Consider the following 21,256-nt stretch of genomic DNA (forward strand, 5'->3'; position numbering starts at 1 on the left):
GCTGTTTTCACGTATCATTCAAGTTACGGCCAACACTGGGAAAATGCCCCCCTGGCAGTGGAAGCCAAGCTGCTTGCAATAAGTTATAGGGTTTGGCGGCAGATGTGAGGAGCAGTAGCAGGGAAGGTGTGTAAAGGCTTATATTGGCGTGGGCTGTGAGCTGGGGCTTAATTTGGTCAAGGCACGTCATGAGGAGGGGAACGGCAGTACATGAGATCCCTGCTGCTTGTGCATGGATGCAAGGGCACAAGCAGGGTGCTAAGTCATTCCCTTATATCGATCTTCCCTGGCTTACCTTCCTACCTCTTGCCTGTGATAATTGCATCTGTAGGGGCGGAGGAAGTATTTAACGTTGTGTGAACTACTAACCTTTTTTGCTGAAGCTGGTAAGCACCGCTAGCAAAGTGTTTGCAGTGTGAAGATCCAGCCAGCAGGACCAGTTGCAGAAATTGTGGGTTTTCAGGTCAATCAGGAAACGGATAATACTCTAAAAGGGGAGCGGGGATGGCCGTGAGACAAAGTAAATATTGCAGGATTAAAGATTTAGGCTGAATGCTGCAACCTGCAGCTGGTGGTGTGGATGCTCAGGGCCTTCCCTGGACCCAGGCAAGGTGACTGGTGCTGACTCGAATAGAATTAGCGCAGCCCGCAGCCGCTGTTGTAGCGGGATGCCTGCATGGCCTAGCAGTCTGGGTGATGGATTTGTTTCTCGTGGTGGTACCAAATCTGCTACCGCTGGGACATTGAAGGAACGTGGTCCGGACAGGGCAGCAATCAGCCTCCCACAGCTTGAAATTTGCCCATTCACTTTCCTTTCTCCTACTGCTGAGCATGGCCAAAGCCCTCCCTGCCAGCACAGTGTGAAGCTTCAATACCTCAATCAAAGCAGCCTTCCTGCAGAAAGGGATGGAAATGTAATGATTAGATAATCCCTTAAATCTTGTGGCTTTCTCCCCTTCCCTGTAATTGGTGCCTTGTTCGCTGGCGGAGGGTAGGGACCAGTTTTCAGGCTGCCCCTTTTATCTTAGCGCTGTGTGCTCTTTGAGCAAGTTTTAACAGAAGGGAAAGAGCAGGAACTGCAGCAAGTGCACCTTCAACTGGGATTAATCTCAAATTGCTGCTCCCTTGGCCAAGTTACTCATCCGTGATGGTTTGGTAACACCACCGTAAGTGAGATTCCCCAAGCTATTTAAGTGCCTCAGGTCCCATTCAAATTGCTGGGAGGTTTAAATAGTGAAGGAGGAAACAGGGGTTCACCTGTGGATGAGGCTCTGACCCAAGGTGACTTGTTCACATCACTGGTCTCCTTCAGCTCGGGACTGGTGGATGGCCCGAGAGGAGATGGCATAGCCTGGACTGGTGCTGCACAGCAGGTCTCCTACCTGCTTCTCACCTCTGGTCTCCTTCAGCTCGGGACTGGTGGATGGCCCGAGAGGAGATGGCGTAGCCTGGACTGGTGCTGCACAGCAGGTCTCCTACCCACTTCTCACCTCGCAAGCGGGAAGGCGGCTTAAAGAGTTTTTCTGAAATTGCTGGGAGTTGGCAAGGAGTGGAAAAATAAAATAGAAGCTGAAGATCAGAAGTTTAAAAAAAAAAAAGCCTCAGATGCACAAGAATTGCAGCCGTGCTGTGAGGTAACCAGCAAATACAATTTAATTATAAGATACACAGAAGTAATGGCATTTGCGAGGCTGGAGCATGATTTCCCAGTAATAGAAGGACCACAGGGTTCCCTGCCTCTGACTGTTGTGTCATCTTCAAATGAGAGCGCGACTGTGCTTCAGTGCTTTCCCTGCCTTCAGAGGGGATTAAAGGGCCACAGCTACTCGGTATTGGAGGAGCCAGGGCAGTTGTCAAGGGTGTCCAGCATGTGAAGGATTTGGAGCAGCTGGGCAGTGGGCTTCGCAGGGTTTGAGGCAGGAGGAGCTGATGGATCTGGGGCAGATGGGCTTGAAGGCAGTGACCGTGATTTCCTCGGTCAGGCAGAGGATAGCTGTGTTTGCCGGATGTTTCCGAGGGTAGAAGCGGTTTGCACTTTCCTGTACTGTCCTCCGTCTTTCTAGACTTGTAAAATGGATGGCTTAACCACTTTCAAGGTGGGAGGTGTGAGAAGCAGTTGTTGATCCAGAGCGCTACAATAGATGTGACCTTTACAGTGCTGTGGTTTTATTTTTATTATTTTTCTCTCCAGTGTGTCCACAATCTGTCAGAGCAGCATGGGGGCTTCCAGGGCTTATTGCAAAGTGTTTCCATTGCCACATTCTCCTCCTAGTTGAGCAGAGGTGTTACGGGGTGGCCTGGGTGGGGTGTGAGGCTGGTACGCCTCCTGCTTTATGCAGATCTCTAGACTTGCATGTAAATGTGGCTCTCTGTGTGCCAGGGGAGCACAAAATGTGTTATTTATTCCAACATGAGATGCTCCCACCAGGCTTCAGGATAATGTCATGCTGTGTGTGTGGCTAATGTTGTTTGGATTGCGATGGGACATGCAGGGGTCCTACAGCAGGAGCGAGGAACAGTGCAGCAGCTTTCAATGAAATGAGAAACCAGAGTGTTTGGTGATGAAATCAGGTCTTCAGAGAAAACACTGTGTTCTTAAGGAATCAAAATATGTGGATCTTGTATTTTTCTCCCTGTCAGTTTTGTTCTGAGCTTTTTCATTCAGATTTTAGACCATTTTAGAGACTAACAATCCCTCCTTGTTGAGAGCCCTCCTGTAGGAGCACACCCTGATGTCAGTGCAATCACTGGAGATGGAGCAGGAAGGCTCGCCCCAGCTTAGACCGGCCCAATCTGTCTTCCAAATGCTCCTCCCCTTGCAGCCCCCCCCTGTTTCACACGGACCCTGTATGCCGTGGTGTCTGGGGCTTTTCCAGTCTCTGGGGCATGTCCTCATAAAGGCATTTTGATTCCCTGGAGAGCTTGTGTCATCAAGTGCAATGGAAGAGGTGCTGCAGAAAGGTGTGATGGGTTTCATGTGTGTCCTCCACCCTTTTCCTCTCTGGTGGGACAGTGTTATTTTTCTGCTATATGGAGTTGAATACACAGGTCCCGGTTTTGGAAGGGGTGGAAGGGGAAGATGGTTGGGCAGGGAGGAACAAGTAATGCCTTGTCAGGCAGCTCTCCAAGTGACTGCAAGTTCTGGTCTGAGCTGCCAAGCAGAGTGTGGGGGCAGGTGACAGACAGCCCAGGGCCATCAGAGCCCTCGGCTTGCGAAAGGAAATGCTTGGGGGAGGCAGAGCGGACAGACAGGGCGAGGGACAAGGCTCAAACTGCCTGTTAGCCTCTCCTGCCCTCACTGGTCGTGCCCCAGAGGTGTGAGGAGCTCCGTAGAGTACATGTGGGCTGTGTCGGCTGGTGCGATGCAACCACTGGAGTGTGACCAAGACAGATGTGCCCATCACCTGACTGTCCTCTGATGGCCCCGGCTGCCCTGCTGACTCGTCGGAGTCAGCGAACGTGGTCTCAGCAGTACGTGTCTCCTCCTGGGGGAATGATGGGGACGGCGACATGTCATGGTTTCAGGGGCTGACCTGGGGAAGCATCAAGGAGAGACCTGGGGATGCGTGGGGAGGTACTCACGTATTGCTTAAATTTCTCTCAAAGCCTTGTTCCTGACCTTCCTGCAGTGGGTTGCTGCCTTGAAACGGGAGATGTATTTTGTGGCTTGAATGGAGCGGCAGGTACAACGGGCTGCAGTCAAAAGCAGATTAAATCCCCCAGAAGTCCTTGAAGTGCGGGTCGAATCCACCAGCGAGGTGAATTGGCCGTAGCCCCACTGAACAATACAGATGTCTTCCCAGGGAGAGTCTGAGCTCCAGGGCTGTAGCAAGCTGAGGCGCTTCAGAGGGTCTGAGCTAAGCGAGATGAAAGTGGTAACAGGATAGCAGCTCTTGCAAAATACTGTAGAAATCATGTAAATTGGGGAGAAATGCTTGAGCTACGCCTGCATGCTGTGAGACTGTAAAAGGAAACATTGACCCCGCAGGGGCGGAGAAGGCCTGGAGGCGTTGCTGTGGACAGTCGGCTGCGCTTCTCTCCTTGGTAGAGCCTTCAGAGGTGGGGTGTGGAGGGAGTAAGTGGTAACCTGAAGTTGCAGGTGACTGTTTCTTGCCAGTACTGTCCAAGGATTTGTGGTTGTAGGCAGCCCCGCCTTTTGCAATGCCTGTGAGGTGGTTTTATCAAGATTACATAGAAGCCTCTGGCTGTGTTGGTTACCTGACCAGCAGAGCTCTCAGTGCAAACAGGAGTTGATCTGTTATTGTTAGTGGTGAAGAAAACAGACTCTATTTCTACACAACCTTTTATTTGTTTTTCTTTTGAATAAAACAAATGCTGTGTGAAAGTTATGATGTCTACAACAGGAAATACAGGAAAAATACCTTTGCCTGCACACGAGGTGTAGTTAAACTGTGGAACTTGCTGGTCCAAGACCTTAGCAAAGGAGGGCATTTCAGATGATGTGATTAGTGTAAATGTGTACCTGTGCGTGCAAAGGTATGAAAGCTGTTTATGCAAGAAGGTTCAAGTACTGAAGGCCACCCTACTCTGGGGTAAATTGTTTTTTCCTGCAGCAGCTTCTTTACTTTGGGGGAAGGGAAAAAAAAATATATATCCTAAGAATGACTGGATTTGAGGTTTGTGAGGATTCTTCGCTTGCTGGATGCTCCCCGGATAGGATATGTTCGTAAGAGGTTCAGAAAAGGAACACCGGCCATGGAGGGCTGGGGAGGAGAGTGGGGAATGCAGACAGACTCAGCGTACTGAACTTTAGGAACCAAAGGCTCTGTGTTGCCACTAGAGAGGAAAAAAAAGCCCTTCAAAACACTTCAGTACTGAGTTACAACCTGGAGGTGCCTTTTTCCTTCGTTAGCCAGGGAACACAGGGAAATAATTCTCTTTGCTCAGCAGTGTGAATGCCTCTTCCTCCTTCCCCCTTCTGCCAGTTGTGTTTCCTGCTAAGAAGCAACTTTTAATTGTCTGGCACTGGGGCAGAGCTCGTTCTCGAGGAGAGCTGCTTACTGCGTGGTTTCTCTAGTCTTCCCCTTGAAGCTTTTGGTTCTGATGTCTTTCAAGGCAGCTTGGATAGCTGGATGCCAGTGTACTACAATACTTCCAGGCGTGTGCCTGTCTAAGCTGTTTGTACCAGAGAACCTCCTCCTGGGTCATGGATGGCTCTATTTTTTCACTGGGTTGAAACAGATTCAGTGAAAATAAGCACACCCAAGTTTTCCTGTTATTTTCCGTTACGGTTTTCAACCCAAAAGAATCTTTGGTAGAAGTTTTAAGGGCCCTCCAGACCTTCACCCTGCAGCACCAGAAATTCCCCTTAGGGAAAACAGCACTGGGGCTGGCTTCTCTTGGTGATGCTGCCGTTTGAGCTGCAGATATGTGCCTCTGTAGCATTGTTTAAGGCACATTTAGGTCTTAACAGAGGTACTCCGCAAGGTTTTGATTTCGGGGAATTTTCCTTTGCCGTGCAAAGTTGAACCGTCCTCCCCAAGGTGGTCTTCGCCCCTGTGCAGCGGCGCGAGAGGAGACTTTGCCGCTCCAAAGTCTTCGACCGGAACCGGCTCCTGAACGGGGGCCTGGTTTCTGCAAGCTCTGCTGTATGTGTCTTCCCTCTTTAATACGAACAGGACTTCCAGGTCTGTGGACCGTCGGAGAATAGCCCTTCTGCGCAGTTGCGTTTTACATCTCGGAGCAATGAGCTGGCAAACACCTCTGCTCCATCTGTTTTCCTTCATTGATGGATTCTTTAAAGTCAGATTGTGGTCCCACAGGGACTCACTCAACTAATCCTCTGCTTTTAAGATTTTATTTGTGCAATAAATGGATGACAAGGTGGTTTGCAAGTACATAACACAATAAATGGGTTTATAAATGCAACTTTTCTGCAGAGCACTATAGAATAAAATACAATATCACTACAGCATTTAATGCTGATCTCTGGTTCATTCATATTTCAAACAGTAATGTGCCCATTTTCTCATCTGGGAAGCCTCTGAGGTTTTTTTAATACATTTTTATAAATTAACCGGGCACAGATTTAATAATAACTCGTGTTTGTATAGCTTTTTTCATCTCTGAGGATCGTGGATTGCTGTGCAGACTTAACGGTGTACTATAGAAATTACATGCCAAAGGATCCATTTGCTCTCTGCCGAAATGCAGCAGTAGTTTGGATTGCTCAGCAACGCTCATGGATGCAAATGACGGCGAGGGAAAAGCTTGAATCCGGCGCTCACGGCAGAAGGTGAGCTTGGAGGGGAAGGATGCAACTTGCTTATGGGTGCTCAGAGCAAAGTCCTCTGAAGGAAGAGGTCACAGGGATGCTGAGGAGATCTGCACGAGAAAAGCAGGATGGTTACTGAGCCTGGAAACTAGGATGCTGAAAAACAAAGAAGAAAATGCTCCTTCACACACTTCTAACTTTTGGGATGCAGTGTCACTAGGTACGGAGAAGCCAAGAACGTGGAAAGACTGGGGAGATTGGTCTCTTCTGTTCACAATGTGTTTCTTTAGCAAGATATCCAACGGCAGACAACTTTATCCATCAGGATGGGAAACTTCTAAGCAGGAGCATCAGGTTTCCCAACCAAAGTGTTTTTAAGTGATCCAAAACTCTCAGATTTGGTGATGTAGGATCTCCTCGTATCGCCCTTGCTGGCTGACTTAGAAACAAAGAGGAAGGTATTGAGCTTCTTTCCTTGGAGACTTTCATGCTCTTCCAAGAGCTCCCACCCAAATTCTTTGCTTCTGAGATCCCCAGGTGAGATGGGGCTTTTCCAACCCTCTGTCCTTCCCAGTTGCCATGTTTTGGTGTCGCTGACGCTAGGATATTTGGCATGGAGGTTGCCCGTTCCCCATCCTGAAAAGAAAAAGTTCAGAATGAAGCTCATGCATATAACATCTGATTGGGAAAATATTTATGGATAGCAAATTGCCATCTCTGTAGAAGGAAAAAGTGAGAAAGTGGAAACGTGATATTTATGTTAATACAAAGTTTTTAAAATGTAATTTGAGACCAGCTGTTTCTGCTTCTCTTATAAGAGCTTAATTGGTATATAATAGCATAGTTAATTAAATACAAATCAATAGTTTAAAACAGCTAATTGATATTTAATATGTATGGGAAAATATAACTTAGTTGTAATATAATTAACTCAATATTAAATAAGCAATGGAATTGCAATTATGCCTTTACAACGATTATAAAGTTTATCGTTCTTTAATAAACTTGCAATTAGACAGGATGAGCTGAAAAATTATTAAACAGGTATTATTGGGCTATTAAACACTTATTATCATTCCTGGTGGAATACAGCTACACAATAGTACACATTATGGTTGTGTTAATAAACCTTTATTACTGCTTTGCAGCTTTAGCCTTTACTGTACTGGTTGATCAGAAACTTTGTTCCCTCCCTGAGTTGTGGGTGGAGGAATTGCCTCGAAATTGAGTAGGGAAATCCCAAACGATGGGAGAAGTTAGGAAAAAAGCAGGAGGATTCCATAGTTTGGGCCAGCAAAGAGAAATCTTTCTTTCAAAGCCGACTTGCCCAGTCTGTGCATAAAGATCCCTTTCTAGAAGACCCTGAACTCTTGTTTCTTTTAATCGGCTTTTGCTTCGTTGTCACTGGCTGCCCCTAGTGCTGGCAACATCTGGTTTGAACTTGCTTGTGCTTTGTCTGATGAGTGGTTCTTCTGCAAGTTTTGAGGTGAATTAATGCAGGTACTTCTGAGCGAGTAAAAACATGGTTCTGCCCTGTATTTTCCAAACGAGATGCTTAAGCTCACGCTTCTTCAAAGCACCAGGGATGATAGCCTTCAACTGTAACTAGTTTCCCTCCACTGGGGAAAAATCAATTGCCATTGCAAGGAAATGGATGAGACTTGTTTTGTGGGTGGGGGACACACATGGGTTAAAATGTTCTGTTTTCAGTGGTATCTCAGCAGCCTCCCCTAAAGCCAAAACATTTAAAATGCTGGGTATCTGCGTAACTATTTTAGCTCTAGGTAGCCACTAAAAGCCATGAAGTGGTGAGACATCCTTAGGCATCTTGAAGTATTTTACCTTTTAAAGCAACTCTCAAGTATTTAAAGGTGCCTTTAGCTATAAAGATTTTTGCATGTTCTCACAAATTTATGGTATGAATTATTATAATGCGGTGCTCTTGTATAGCTCCTTTCATCATGGGATATCAAAGTGTTTTATAAGCATTAATTATAGCACCCCTCAGGGAGGCAAATGAAAGATAGACACCCGTACCGGTGTGTGCTGATCCAGGCTCCAGACGGGTAATAACCCAGATTTCATCTGGATCCAGCCCATGTGGCTCAGTCCTGACAATCCCTCCCTCCTCTAAGGGCTAAGTTGTTACTGGGACCTCTTGGGTAGCACAGCCGTTGCCTTGGGTCATAGCCCCTTGCCACAGTCTCTAAAGCACGACCTCGTTCTTGGGAGCGTTTCGCTCCCTGTGACTGGAAGATGAGAGTTGGACGTCTGAGTGGTGGGATATTTATCCTCCAAGTAGGCTGCAGCTATTGCTGCCTCCGTCAGTGCTTTGGTTTAGGATGCTCTTGATGATGATTGTGGTCCGTGGAGAGCATGGCAGCCCCCGTCATGCAAGGTCTGCGTGTTCAGGAAAAACCCGGCCAGCATCCACAAGCAGGCCCACGTGTGCATGCCGGAATGTACAATGCACGTCTGAATTGGTAAGATAAGAATGCTGGCTTGCTCAGCTGCGCTGTGGGCTGCGCTGCCTTGTGTGACGCTAATCTAATTGTGGTGTTTTAATTACGCTTTGATACCTTGGTGCTCATTGAAGGCTCAATAGGAATCAATGCAGTTTTGCTTTCCTATCAATAAAGACCTCTGCCTGCTTCGCAGGCTCTATGTAAATGGCCCCAGAGGCTATCGGCAGGCTCACAGCCATCTGGCCACATGCGCACGGGACCTCTGTTTTCACGGGCATCATGCAATCCTTCATGGAAACCCCACTCAAAGTTCAGCAGAGTCTTACCGATTCTAGTTATCGGACGGCGGTAAGGGAGGCAACCTGTGCTGAATGTCCTTCAGCTAAAACCGGCAGACCCTAGCGGCAGTTGGGAGTAATAGAGGCATCTAATGCTCTGCAAGTCGACACCTTTCTTGGTGTGTTTGCAGTTGTTGCGTAGGCTGTGCAGGGACGGTAGATCATGTCGCCTCTGCACTGTGGAGCAAGAGGGCTGGTTTCCACCATCCCATCCAAGATGGGAGCTGGTTGCAGTTTACCTCTTCTGTTAATTAGGACTCTGATTCAAGAAACGGCTGAGGATGTGGATGGTTGATTGATCTGCCCTGATTTGTCTAATCTTGAGACATCTATGTCTGAGTTAGTCACCACCTTTTATCGCCAACAAGAGAGTTACAAGCACCCCCAAAGTCATCCCAAGTAGGTGAAGTGAGTCACTTTCTGGAGATGCCTATTTCTCTCTGGGGCACTACCTTAGGTGGCAATGTGGATTTAGGGGGGCAATTAAATTTCAGCTTACTCTAAGCATCTCAAGAGACTTACTTTTGTCTGAGCATTGACTGCAGTGGGATTACACACGTGATTTATTTTGGTCAGATGCTGACGTCCTCCCTCATGGGAGCCTTAGGATCAGGAGCTGTTGGTCCTTAGCCTCTTGCAAGGTGGAGCACTGTTTAATGTTAAAGAAAGTGCTTTAACTAGTCTTGCTTGTACCCTGAGTGTCCTGGGGTCAAAAGTAGTCTGTCTTCTTTCTGGGTTTAGGCTCTCATTCTGCCTCATACTGTGCGCAAGAGGAGGATGCTAACCCCTCTGCTGGGATGCCATGGCAGCTAGCAGTATTAGGGAGAGATACTGTTTATCTGGGTGTATACCTGTATAAATCTGGGTGTCTTCCCTGCACATCACACTGCAGTGAGTGACTTTCTGCTTCCTCTGGCACGGTCCCGATCTGCGATTCAAACCCAAGTTTGCGTCATGGTGCTAAAAGCCAAGGCTGCCAGGCAGCGCTGGCTCTGCTCTAAAGCTGTCGCTGCGCTCTCAACCCTCCTGCTTCGCTGCCTTCCCCTCTTGCGTGCGGCACTTCACGACACTCCCGAGCGCTCCTTCCTCGGCAGAGGGGGGCTCTAAAGAGACCACAGCCACATTAAGTAAACATCAAAGGGGCTTTGATCAGCAGGGCTCTGTAGAGCACAGAAGCCCCTGAGGAGCTCTGCAGGTCCACAGGCAGGCAGCATCGGGACACTGTACCTTAATTTTCTCCACTGCGACACAGGAGAATTAGTTTGAAGAACTAGAGCTTTTTGCTGCTCTGAGATGCGCGTGGGGAGAGCACGCATGCACGCAGCCTACTTCTGGAAAAACCCATGTTCAGATCTCTCTGTTACCGATAGTCAGAAAGACCCATTAAGAAATCAAGGCATCAAAGGCATGCGCCTCCTCAGACTCTGGCACTTTGCTACTTGGAGGGTCACTTGCTTGTTTCTAAAGAGCAAGATGCCTCAAGCCAGACTTATCTTCCCTTCTGAGGGCCGCTTCCCATTTTACTTTGCCGCCCGCTAAGGGAGAAAGGGATGAAAGAGTCCATATTGTTGCAACGCACTGATGTGGAAGAAGATGCAGCTTGTTCCCTCTGCTTAGTGTAGAGGAGCACTTAAGAAATGGGCAAGGGAGGGGATGGTGACCCTCCTGTCTCTAGATATATGTGGCTAAGTGGAGCAGCACAGCAACAGCTGGTTTGGGACCCCCAGCAAACTTCAGCTGTGAGACTGACCAAAGACTTCAGTTACGTGCCTGCCTGCCGGTGCTTTACCTGAACGGTATAACCAGCAGGATTTAGCTCCCTGCAGCATCCCCGTGTGCTTGCTCTTGTCCCCAGCCTAGTCTTCTAACATCACTCTCTCTTCTCTTGCAGAACTGGGGCTCCCAGGAAGAGGATGCTGCCTAGTACTGGGGTTCATGTACAAGGAGAAGTACCGCAGGATGACTGAAGGTGAGCAGTTCCCTCACCTTCCATTCTTCCTTCCTCTTTAGCTATCTCATTGCAAGGGATGAGGATGTGCTACTGCTAGGAACGTGCTAGGTTCTTGTTTACGCCAAGGAGAAAATCCCGCTTCCCCTTTGATCTCTGAAACATCCTAGCGGGCATGGATGTGGGAAGCCTCCTGCATGAAGCTGCAAGAGAAGAGAAGTTCCGTACATCCAAAACCCACTGTCTTTTTTCCATGGAAAGGATTTGTCATATGGGAAGCTCTTCCAGCAATTGCTGCATCTAGCCTTTTTATTTTAGTTGGGTGGTAGTGCCTCACCGTGACACCTCCAGGGTACCAGTTTTCAGTGCCTTTGCACCCCTCAGAGGAGCCGTTCCGTTGTTTGTCGAACCCCTGCACTCTGGCAGAGATCTCACTAAAATTTCCCTATTTATATTCTAGTCATCCCCTAAGTACTTCATGAGCATTGATTAATCCATAGAAATATCATAAATAATTATGAAGCATAATAACTAAACAAAAACTATTTATGCTCAGAAGAATTGGCGTCCTTGCTTCTGGTAGCTTCGTTGCTTGGCTTCTCTTTCTGGAGCAAACCCTGGTGCAGCACCATCTCTGATTAGCGCTGGATCAGAGAAGGATTAAAGGTCCCAGAGCCCTGCAAAATGGGAGGGTCTTGAGGGTGTGTCAAGGAGAGTTTGGCTGCTGTGAGGTTACTCTGGGGACTGCAAACTTGATCCAAACACGGATTTAATCCTTTTTTGGGGCTGTGATTGGAAATGATTTGGACAGAGGGTGTAATCGCTTGCCCCACTGCACTTCCTTTAGCCCGCGTGGGATGGTGTATTGCCCAGCAGTTAGCCATGGGGGTGTCTACCCTTGCAGGAAGCCTTGTCTTCATGAGAGTAAAAGGTGCGTTAGCTTTCATGGGGTAAAACTCTGCTGGAGGCAGGTTTATGGCTCAAATATCAGTTAGAAGATAAAAGGTTCCTTCAGTTTCCCAGGAGCCCTGATACTGAGCCGATAACATGGGGAAAGTACTTCACAATACTTCACCTCATGCTTGTTTGTTACCACATGCTTTTTAAACATTGATTAGAGTATGTCTTTAACAGGAAGGGGCTGCCCCTTGGGAGAATGGATGGCAGAGTCTGGTCTGAGTGCTTTAAGAAGGTGCAAGCTCTCTCTCAGTACCTTCCTGTCCCTCAAGCCTCCTGGAGAGGCTGCCTGTGGCTGTGCTCAGATGGGCAGGAGCACCCTGGGGGGATGCTCACAGGGTTTCTGAGAGCCAGCAGGACTGTGGGCACACCTGGGCATCCTGCCGATCCCTTGGGATTATTCACAAAGGCTCCTGTCCCCTGATGGATTCAAAGCCTGCATCCATCCACCTACGAAGTGAGCCCCCCTTTTCAGGCTGAATGTGGCTTTGTGTGGAGAGAACAAAGAAACATGAAAGGCCAAAAGTAAAGCCTTTGTGTGGGAATGGGAACAAAGTGTGTCTGCCTGGCACTGTGCAGCCAGGGAGTTTCTGGCCCCCGCAGGCTCCAGGACCGTTACGTTTAAAGGTACAATCTGCCAAAAATAAAGTCGGGGGATTTCCATGGCTACAAAGACCGCCTAGGACTTGTGTTTTCACTAGAGGTGGTTCTGGATGACAATTGCCTCACACCTCCTGGGATTTTGGTGGATTTCAGTGCAGATCCACGCTGTATGGTGTGGGCTGAGGTCTGATGTGAGCCAAGGGGGGTTTCAGATGTCTGGTCATCTACAGAGGTACAGCGAAGGTATTTCCTGCCCAAAGTACCTGGGCCAGACTCTTTGGGCCAGTTACCTTGCAGGGATAAGGGGAGAGACAGCTTCTCTCTTACATTTTTGCCAAGTGAGAGCTTTTCCTCTTTTTATTGCATGATGGTGCTAATGAATAGCCCTATTAATAATTACAGGGTAGCTGAAGGAACTGAAAGCAGAGGTAGGCAGTGGGGCAATCGGATAATTATGAGGTGCGGGGTCTCCATCGTAGTGGAAATGGGTAATTACAGGGATCCTTAGAACCTTGCTGTCACTTAATGGAGACATCTACAAAATGTGCTTGTAGGTAGAGAAGCACAAGAGGCCTTAGACAGAGGCCTTGTTAGCGTGGAGGAATCGCTTGTTGGTGGGAAGCGCTTCTCTTGGCTATCCCCACAGAGAAGATCCAGGCTGGGCACTTGCAGACCAGTGTGGCAACCTCTCCCAGCAGGGTAAAATAAATGTTGTGGCTTACAGATGCTCTGTGGCCCTGCCCAGCGAGGGTCTTTGGTAGCATTATGTTGTTTGTTTACCAGCTGGCAAGTGATGGATGTCCATTAACACAACTGATTGCAGATGCAGGCTCTTCTGGCTGAGCTGTCCTCCAAGGCGAGAAGCCAAAATAAGTGTCCGAGAACTTGCCTCTGTTAGTGTTAGTTAACGCATATCAGTTCCTCATATCAACATATATCAACCTGTGTCGTGAAAAAACAGGTCTGGGTGAGGTGTTGGTGTCTCTCCCAGCTGTAAGGCACCAGAGCAGCCTGGGCTGCTGCTGGCACCACTGGGGATGTGCAGGGCAAAAATGATTTGGGCACTCGCCCTGCAGCTGGCACTGCTGTGCCGCATTGGGTGCGATTGCCTCTTGCTCTGTTGCCACTGTGAAGCCCACATGAGGAAAGGTGCTGGATTTGGGCACAATTTGGGGGTGTCCAGCTGGTGCTCCAGTGTGGCTGTTATACACTTATCCCTTTGCTGTGATTGGTGATTGACGATTGCCTTGTCTGCGTGCTGGGATCGCTGTCTGGTGCGCGGCTGTGAGTTGTAGGGTGAAATTAAGCTGGTGACAGTTGTAGACAGAGGGAGAAGAGAGGTAGAGCTGTCTGTAATGACGGCCTTGCAATAAAGACGCTTCGGAGTTAATCCTCCACCATCTGTCTTCATTCTGCTAATAACCCACTCAATCAGATGCTGCTGACTGTTTGTTAACATTCAGAAACAGATACATAATCAGGAGGAGTGTGCTGTTTGCTCATGAGGGGCTGGATTCCTCTTCGGGAACAACTCTCCCCCGGCCATGGCAGCGGCTCAGTGGGAGCCACGGCTTGTGGACTGGATGTCCCAAGGCACGTGCCATGCAATGGAGGTGATGCTGAGACCGGCAGTGATCCGAGTTACCCTGCTTTCCCCAGGGCTTGTGCTGCCCTGGCTCAAGGTGATTTTGGAGTAGAAAGGTGGTATCTATGAGGTGGGTCACCTTAGTCCCCCGAGAACAAGGATCTTGAACTAACCTGAAAACTGGGGCTTGTTTTTCTATTCCCTCTTCACCTTCACTTTCAGCTCTCTTCCCTTCCCAAGGGAAGGCAAGGGGTGTGCTGTAAAATCTCTCCCTGCCCACCTATCGTGCTTGGTCCCTGCCTGTCTGTAGCTGCAGGTCCCAAGCTGGGCTTGCCCCACTCTCCTCTGTGGCGGTCAAAGGCAGGTATTCAGATGTCAGTCCCGCTCCTGCTATTTTTCTTCTTCTCTCCTGCCTTTGACTTCTTGCCAGATCTAACTCGAGTCATTAGCAAGCGTCACTGCAGCAATTATGGCACTTTTTGGCTGCCATTCATAAAGCTACTGACGGGAACGATTAAATGCTGAGAGGTGTCAGCCTTCTCCTTCACCACCTGTTCCCGCCAGCCGTCGGCTGCTGGAAGGTGCCTACAACCATCTCCCCACGCACAGGGTAGCGGGGCAGGGCATCTGCCTTCCCTCCTCTCACCTCCCTTTCCAGCCACTTCGCTGGCTCTCGTGTCCTCGCGTGCAGTGGGCAGGTGGCATCTCTGTGGGATGGACCCAGTGCTCGGCTTTGTCACTGCGTGGAGGGGGAGGGTGGGCTTCATCCTCGTGTCCGAGGTTGGGTGGTGAAGGCAGGCGTGGCTGGGAAAAGGGACAGAAGAAGGACTTGGTGCGGCATCCTCCTCCTGGACCAGCTAATGGTTAATGATCTGTGCTCAAGGAAGGACAAACTCCCCCTCTTCAGCTTCCTGCTTGGCTTATAGCCCTGCTCTCTGCTTTGCTCGCATCCACGCCATCGGTTAGGAACAGGCACGAGGCTAAAATCTGTACCTTAATCTGCAGGCAGTCTCCTCGGTATCGGCTGCTGTAGATGCAGATGCTGACTGGTGTGCCAGGAGAGGGGCTTGTGATGGAGTTATCTCTGGCAGCAGCCGCCCTCCATTTGCATCGTGGCTGGAAGCAGAACCTGGTCTCTGTAGCTTTCTGCATTCAAGGTGTCTCCATTCACTATACAAAGCACTGCAATACCAGCAGCCGTTACTGCAGAGCTGCAGCTCCACATAGCAACGAGTGCTGCTCTGTGTTTAATTGGGAAAGGGTGTTGCTTAGCAAATCATGTTTGCTGGGTAATGACTGTAGAAATCGGCTCAGATAAGGGCTGTCCGAATCCAAGGCAGGAGATTTTTCTCTAAAGGCCACGGGGATGCTGTGGGGCTGTTGGTCAGCATAAGACAAACCTTCAGTTTTGGGAGTATAGATGGCAAGAACTTGAAAGTTTTGCAGTCTGAGCTGCAAATCTGACCTTGACTCTCTTGTTCAGAAGGTTTGGGATCTTATTTAAAGGCGCGGGGACTAATGCAAAGCTCCAGTGTCTCTTGTTGGGGGAAGATGGAGGTCCCAAAAGGGGGACCATCCGGGTACCTCAAACGTAGACGATTCATCCGGGTACCTCAAACGTGGGACACAGATCAGGGTTGGCCCAGAGGGGCAATGACGATGGCGGCCTGAACTGAAGGAGAGCCACCAGCCTGTTCTCCTTGTGATGGCTCGTGCATCCATGCAGCCCTCACAGGCTGCAACTAGTAGGGATGATTCGGATCGGCCCCTGCCTGCCTGGCGGAACTGGGCAGCTGCCTGTTTCTGGCTTGTGTTATCAGCTGTGGCTTTGCGCTTGTGAACTGCGAGCACTGTAGCTCTGGATGGGTTTTTTTTTTTGTCTTCGGTGTCGGCGTATCTCTAGTCTGCAGATAGATTTCGGTTCTGCGAGACGTGGGGAGAGAATTGTGTATGCATATGAAAGCTGGTTTTATGGCTTATAATTATCTCGTACCCATCCTTAGAATAATTATAGCTCCTCCATTATTAATAATTGGAATTCCAGTCCTTGTCATAGATCACAAAATGGAGAGGAAGCTCAACCCAGGGTTTGCATAATGTACCTTGGTCTAAATTGAATAATTGGTAAAATGGTGAAAATCGTTAGTTTTTCCCCCATTTCTTGGTGCTGGAATTAGTGAGATATTAGTGCAATTAGCCAGTGCTTCCATTTGAGGCTGCAATCATTTGGTTTGTAATTTAGAATAAATGTAAAAGCCCACTTGTGCTTCTGAACAGATTATTTGTCCTGTTTAAAAGTATCTAATGGGGTGGCTGTCATCTAAGCAAGATGCATTTGACCCATTTCAATTTGTTTCCCTTTTAATCTGCTATCTGTTTTCCTGGATCTTTTTTTAATAAAAACATAAAGAAGAAGTGGGCGAGAGAGACCAAAGAGGGAGAGAATAGAAGCGTTATAGATCTGGAGTTTATCATAAGCCAAAGTAACTTGAAATCAAGGCTGTTAAACTGCAGAAAGCAATAAAAAGAAAACACTATTTGGAGATCGTTTAAAGGGCTGAGTGACTTGTCAATGAAAGGTTGCTCTACTCGACTGCTTCTTAATAGCTTCTCAAAGGGAATCTGCAGCTCTTGCAAGAACGAAGGCTGTAGGAACTTTTGTAGCAGCTCTCTGCTGCGGGAGGGACCATTTAGGTTAGCAGGGTGCTGGGGTGCTGCGGCAGCAATGCCGAGATGGTTAAAATCCAATACCAAGAAGGACAGAGAGCAGAGGAGGAAAGGAGATGGATTTGAACCCAAAACTGGGTTTTGGCTTTAAAACATGTCCTGAACACTGAAGCCCCGGATATCCTGGTAGGCACAGAGGCTGGATGCATCGCTGCTCTTTGGGCTGTAGATAGATCTGCACCCACCCGGCTCCGGCCATCCCACCGTGTCCTCCTGCTTCTTCAGTGGAGAACAGAAGGAGTCTGTGCCTTTCCCTCCCAAAGGCCGAGCACCCTTTCTACAACAGTCTGATTCAAGGCGCCTCTCTGTCAGGCCCCGTCTTACTGCCTGGGGAGAAACCAGCTGGGACTCTGGGATGGAGTGCCTGCTGTTTTGGGGAAAAATGGCTTGTTCAGAGAAGCTGGCTGTGCCTCTGCTCCAAATGTCTCTCTGCTTGAACGCCCCTTCTGCTGCCTGCCGTAGTTCAAAGCAGGTTCAGTGAATGCTTCCTGCCAGGAAAACATCCTATTAGAGCGTGGCACTGAGATGCAGTGACGTATTTGTGCCACCCATTAGCAGCCCAGCAAGGCAGTTGCTGCCTCAGAATTGCTTGGATTTACGAGGACACTTAATCTGGATCTTGCAAGTGACTTCAGCACAGGCTGAGCATGATTCTTCCTTGGTCTCAAGGATAAATCGGAGCCAGCCCTTCTTATCCCTGTAAAAAGTGACCTTTCCTCCTCTACCAGATGCCAAGAGCCTCTGTGCTGCTGGGGGCAGGCTGCACTGCTGGAGAAGCTCAAACTTCACTCAGTTCTCCGGCCTGGCGGTGGAAAGGGTCTGTCCTTTGGGACCAGACCTCTAACATGTTACTTGCTTTAGCTCAAGCAGCGTTGGCTCTGCTCAGCCTGCTTTTGCACACAGTGGAACTTAACAGCCCCTAAAAAACTTGAGCAGCATCTTGAGCATCCCAGCATCTTCTTACGCTTTGTCCTCTGAGGCTTGGGCAACCAGCAGAACTCATTAGCATCAGTCTGTGGCCTGGGAATGGGATTCCCTGCAAAGCTTTGCTAAAAGCTACAGGGTCCCTGGCACAAAATCCACTGGGATCCACTGTAGCGGTGGGTCCATTGTTAGCTGATCTCCAAAGCTCCCCACGGGATGCAGTGCAAACTTTGCATTGCTAACTCTGCTGTCATCGCCAGTAAAGGTGCTGCCCCCTCCGGGGCTTGGCAGCTCTGTGACAGGGAAGCTCGCCTTACCCCAAGCGTTGTCACTCGTGTCTCCCTGTGAAGACACGATCACAATCGATTAGGGAAGGCATCTCCCGTAATAAGCTGCATTGAGCCTTTTTTTCTTTATCTGACAAAGGCATTTGAGAAGGAAGAGGCGAGTGGATGGAGCAAGCTCCAGAGAAGTTGTTAGAGATGCATTGTTATCAGCAGAGGTCTCATTGATATTTCTGTGATGCTTTGTGTGTCTGTTAGCTAAACAAGTCAGGGATGTAAGTGAAACCTGAGGAAAAATCAGCAAACAAGCTGGTTTTTTGTCTAGTGTCAAGGGGAGACTTTGCCTGGGTTGGGTCAGCTGGAAAACAGGGTAGAATGCAGAACCTCGCTGGAGAAGCATACGCTGCTGTGAGCCGAGTCCTTGCTGGTGAAATCATCATGCACATTTACAAGGATGCTGCCAAGGGAAGGATCCCATGTGCTCTGCACCGCTCCCTTCAGGCAGGATAGGAAACACCTCCCTGTCTTACTGCTGCTCTCTGCCACTTGGGAGAGGGGGAGCAGGGCTTCATCCGTGATGCTCCAGTTGTCTACAGCAGTTGCAGTGCGGCTGAGCAACTCTACTGGTTATAAATCTGATACAAAGCTTGCGAGTTTTATGGTAACGGTGGTGTTGTAGCAGTTAATGGTTTAAGGGTATAATTTTTATCTATTGATTTGAGTAGTGGTCCCCCTGTGGAAAGCTATTGCTGTGTGGTCTTAAATAAATGAATACAGTACTTCCTTGCTCCCCAGGTAGTGGCATAAGATAATTCAGGAGCTGCTTCTCTTGCTGTTCAGCTGGCAGGTGTGCATGGGAGAACCTGGGATCATGTGGAATCTGTGTACTGTCCCTTTGCAGGGGCTGGAGGGCCTGCTAACAATGCTTCAGGAATCTTAGGCATTAATAAGCATGGATCAATAACTAGGGGGGATTTAGAATATCGTGGCTACTTGAATTCCATTGCCCTTGCACTCCCCTCTAAGTCCTTAATGGCGTTTGGAATGGGATGTGCACCTAAGGAATGCTTGGGGAAAAACTTGTCCTGTAAAATGCACCTGAAAAAGGGCAGAGAGAAAGTTATGTACTTCACCTTACCCTGGCTGACTGTTACTGTCTTTGTTGGGTTTGGGGTGGTTTATTCTTAAAGCCTATCAGGAGGCAGGGGGAGCATGAATTAAAGGAGATGCAAGGCTTCTCTCTGAAGATGGTGACTGGCTTTCTCATCTCTGGGCTGCCTCCAGGCTACCCTCAGAGTTTACCTTCGAGCACATGTATCTGGTGATAACTTTCCCCTCTCTGCAGAGCTGTTGCTGCAGCCCGGGGGTCTGTTATTTAGCTTTCCTCCCTCGGTGTCCACGGGGGACCCTGCCAGAGAGGTTGCTGACAGGCAGTTTTTCATTAGCTATACAGGTCGCGCTGTTGATATGGTGTCCACCAGACCAGAACCTGCACATGCAGGTCTGGCTGTGCCATCAAGTCAGGTTCTGATGATGCCATAAATCCTCCTGGCGTGGACACAATAGCATGGTTGTGCAGAAGCTTCCAGCTTCTCAAAGTACCTGGAAGCCCCTGCTTACAAGAAAATGATCCGGACTTTGATTCAGGAAAGGGGGCAGGAGGGTTGATAGTAAATCCCTACCCAAGGCTGGAGAAAGAGCATCTCTTCTGTCATTTTTGGGAGTCCTCCTGGGGCGCAGGCACTGCAATGCAGTGCTGCTTTCTACGAAGCACTGCAGGCCTACCCACTGCTGCAAGGAAACACATGGTCCATTCCTGCCTGGTCCAGATCTCTAACCTCCCTCTTCTGGAGGCAGACACACGTGCATGCTTTCTGCAGGCATAGCCGGGGTTGGAGCTTCACAGACTGGAGCAATGAAGCAGTACCAAGTTACCGTCGCTTAGAGTATCAATTAAAACTGCTGCAGCCTTTTAAGTCCCGCTCTGAGACATACCTGTATTGATGAACAGCCAGGCTTGCCATTAAAATGGCTCTCAAGCCAGCAGAAGTAAATCCACTGTGCAATTGTGAGCAGAAACTTGCCGTGGCTAGAGTACTTCCAACTAAAGCCATGCTGTGGGGTGGGAGCTGAGTAAGATTGTTGTGAAGATGAAACCCTTCTGGTGTTACAAAGCCTGTGGCTTTGGTATGCTATGAAAAGGCTTAAATAGTTTTGAAGCTCTGTTCCCCACTGGTTTCCCTGTGTGTCATTAGGTCACATAACGTCATCTCTGCTCTGCAGTCCCGACCTGTAAGATGAAGCTCCTTTCTTACGGGAGCGGTGCAAGACAGCTGTATTTCACAGCTATAATGACAAATCGGAAGGCCAGCACAATGAACTTGTTCCCATTTCTCAATGACGTGGGACTTTGTTGGATTCGACTGAAAGGTACTGCAAAACACCCAGCAAAGTATCTTGCTTTGTTTGGGCTGGCTTTTGGGTTTTGTTTTGGGGGTTTTTTTTAAACCCTTCTAAAAATCCATTCTTATCGTAAGGAAGTAGTGAAATATTGTTGTAAAATATCAAGTTGAATGCTGCAAGTCCTGTTCTTTTTCTTCCCAAGCTATTTGCTGTATCTGGCCAAACCCTGCCATCTGTATTCACTAAATAAACCTGAAGTCCATTAGCAGCCTTCAGGTTGAGGCTGATGAAGACAGAAGGAACAGGCATGGTCAAAAACCTGAAGGATAGATAGGGAGCATGTGTGAGGGGGAGCGTGAGTGAAATTCCCCTTGGCCGGGCAGCCAACGTGACAGTTATTTAGTACCCAGGGCTGCTACTGTGACCCTTCACAAAGCAGTGAACTTAAACCACAAACCTTAACAACTACCTCCAGTGCAGCAGCAATCTCGGGGCCTGTATATACATATCCTTTTATGCCCAGTATTTGCTCCCATAGGTATTTACTCAATCTATAAATGTATTAATGGGGTTAATCTTAAAACACATCCAGAGATATAACTTGAGATGGGGTTTTTTTCCCTTTAACAAAGATGAAAGTTTTATATAGACGGGGGGGAAGAGAAGGGAAGTGAAATGTTCAGTGACTAATGATCCTCATCAATATTCATGAGAGACGGTATGCATTTCGAGATTTAAAATGAAGGAAGGAAGAAAGAGAGAAAGGAATTGACTTCTTTAGAAGCTA

At 48.5% G+C, this 21,256-nt stretch overlaps 1 protein-coding gene across 1 annotated transcript in view; it reads left to right on the top strand.

The window, feature by feature from the left end:
• The window catches only part of KIRREL3 (kirre like nephrin family adhesion molecule 3), a 344,477-nt gene that overhangs the window by 208,166 nt on the left and 115,055 nt on the right, over positions 1 to 21,256 (top strand). Inside the window, 1 exon segment of the mRNA XM_076358570.1 lies at positions 10,930 to 11,007. Coding sequence (XP_076214685.1) covers positions 10,930 to 11,007 — 78 coding nt within the window.

This window comes from Aptenodytes patagonicus, chromosome 23 (genome assembly GCF_965638725.1).
Source record: "Aptenodytes patagonicus chromosome 23, bAptPat1.pri.cur, whole genome shotgun sequence".
NCBI classification, from domain to species: Eukaryota; Metazoa; Chordata; class Aves; order Sphenisciformes; family Spheniscidae; genus Aptenodytes; species Aptenodytes patagonicus.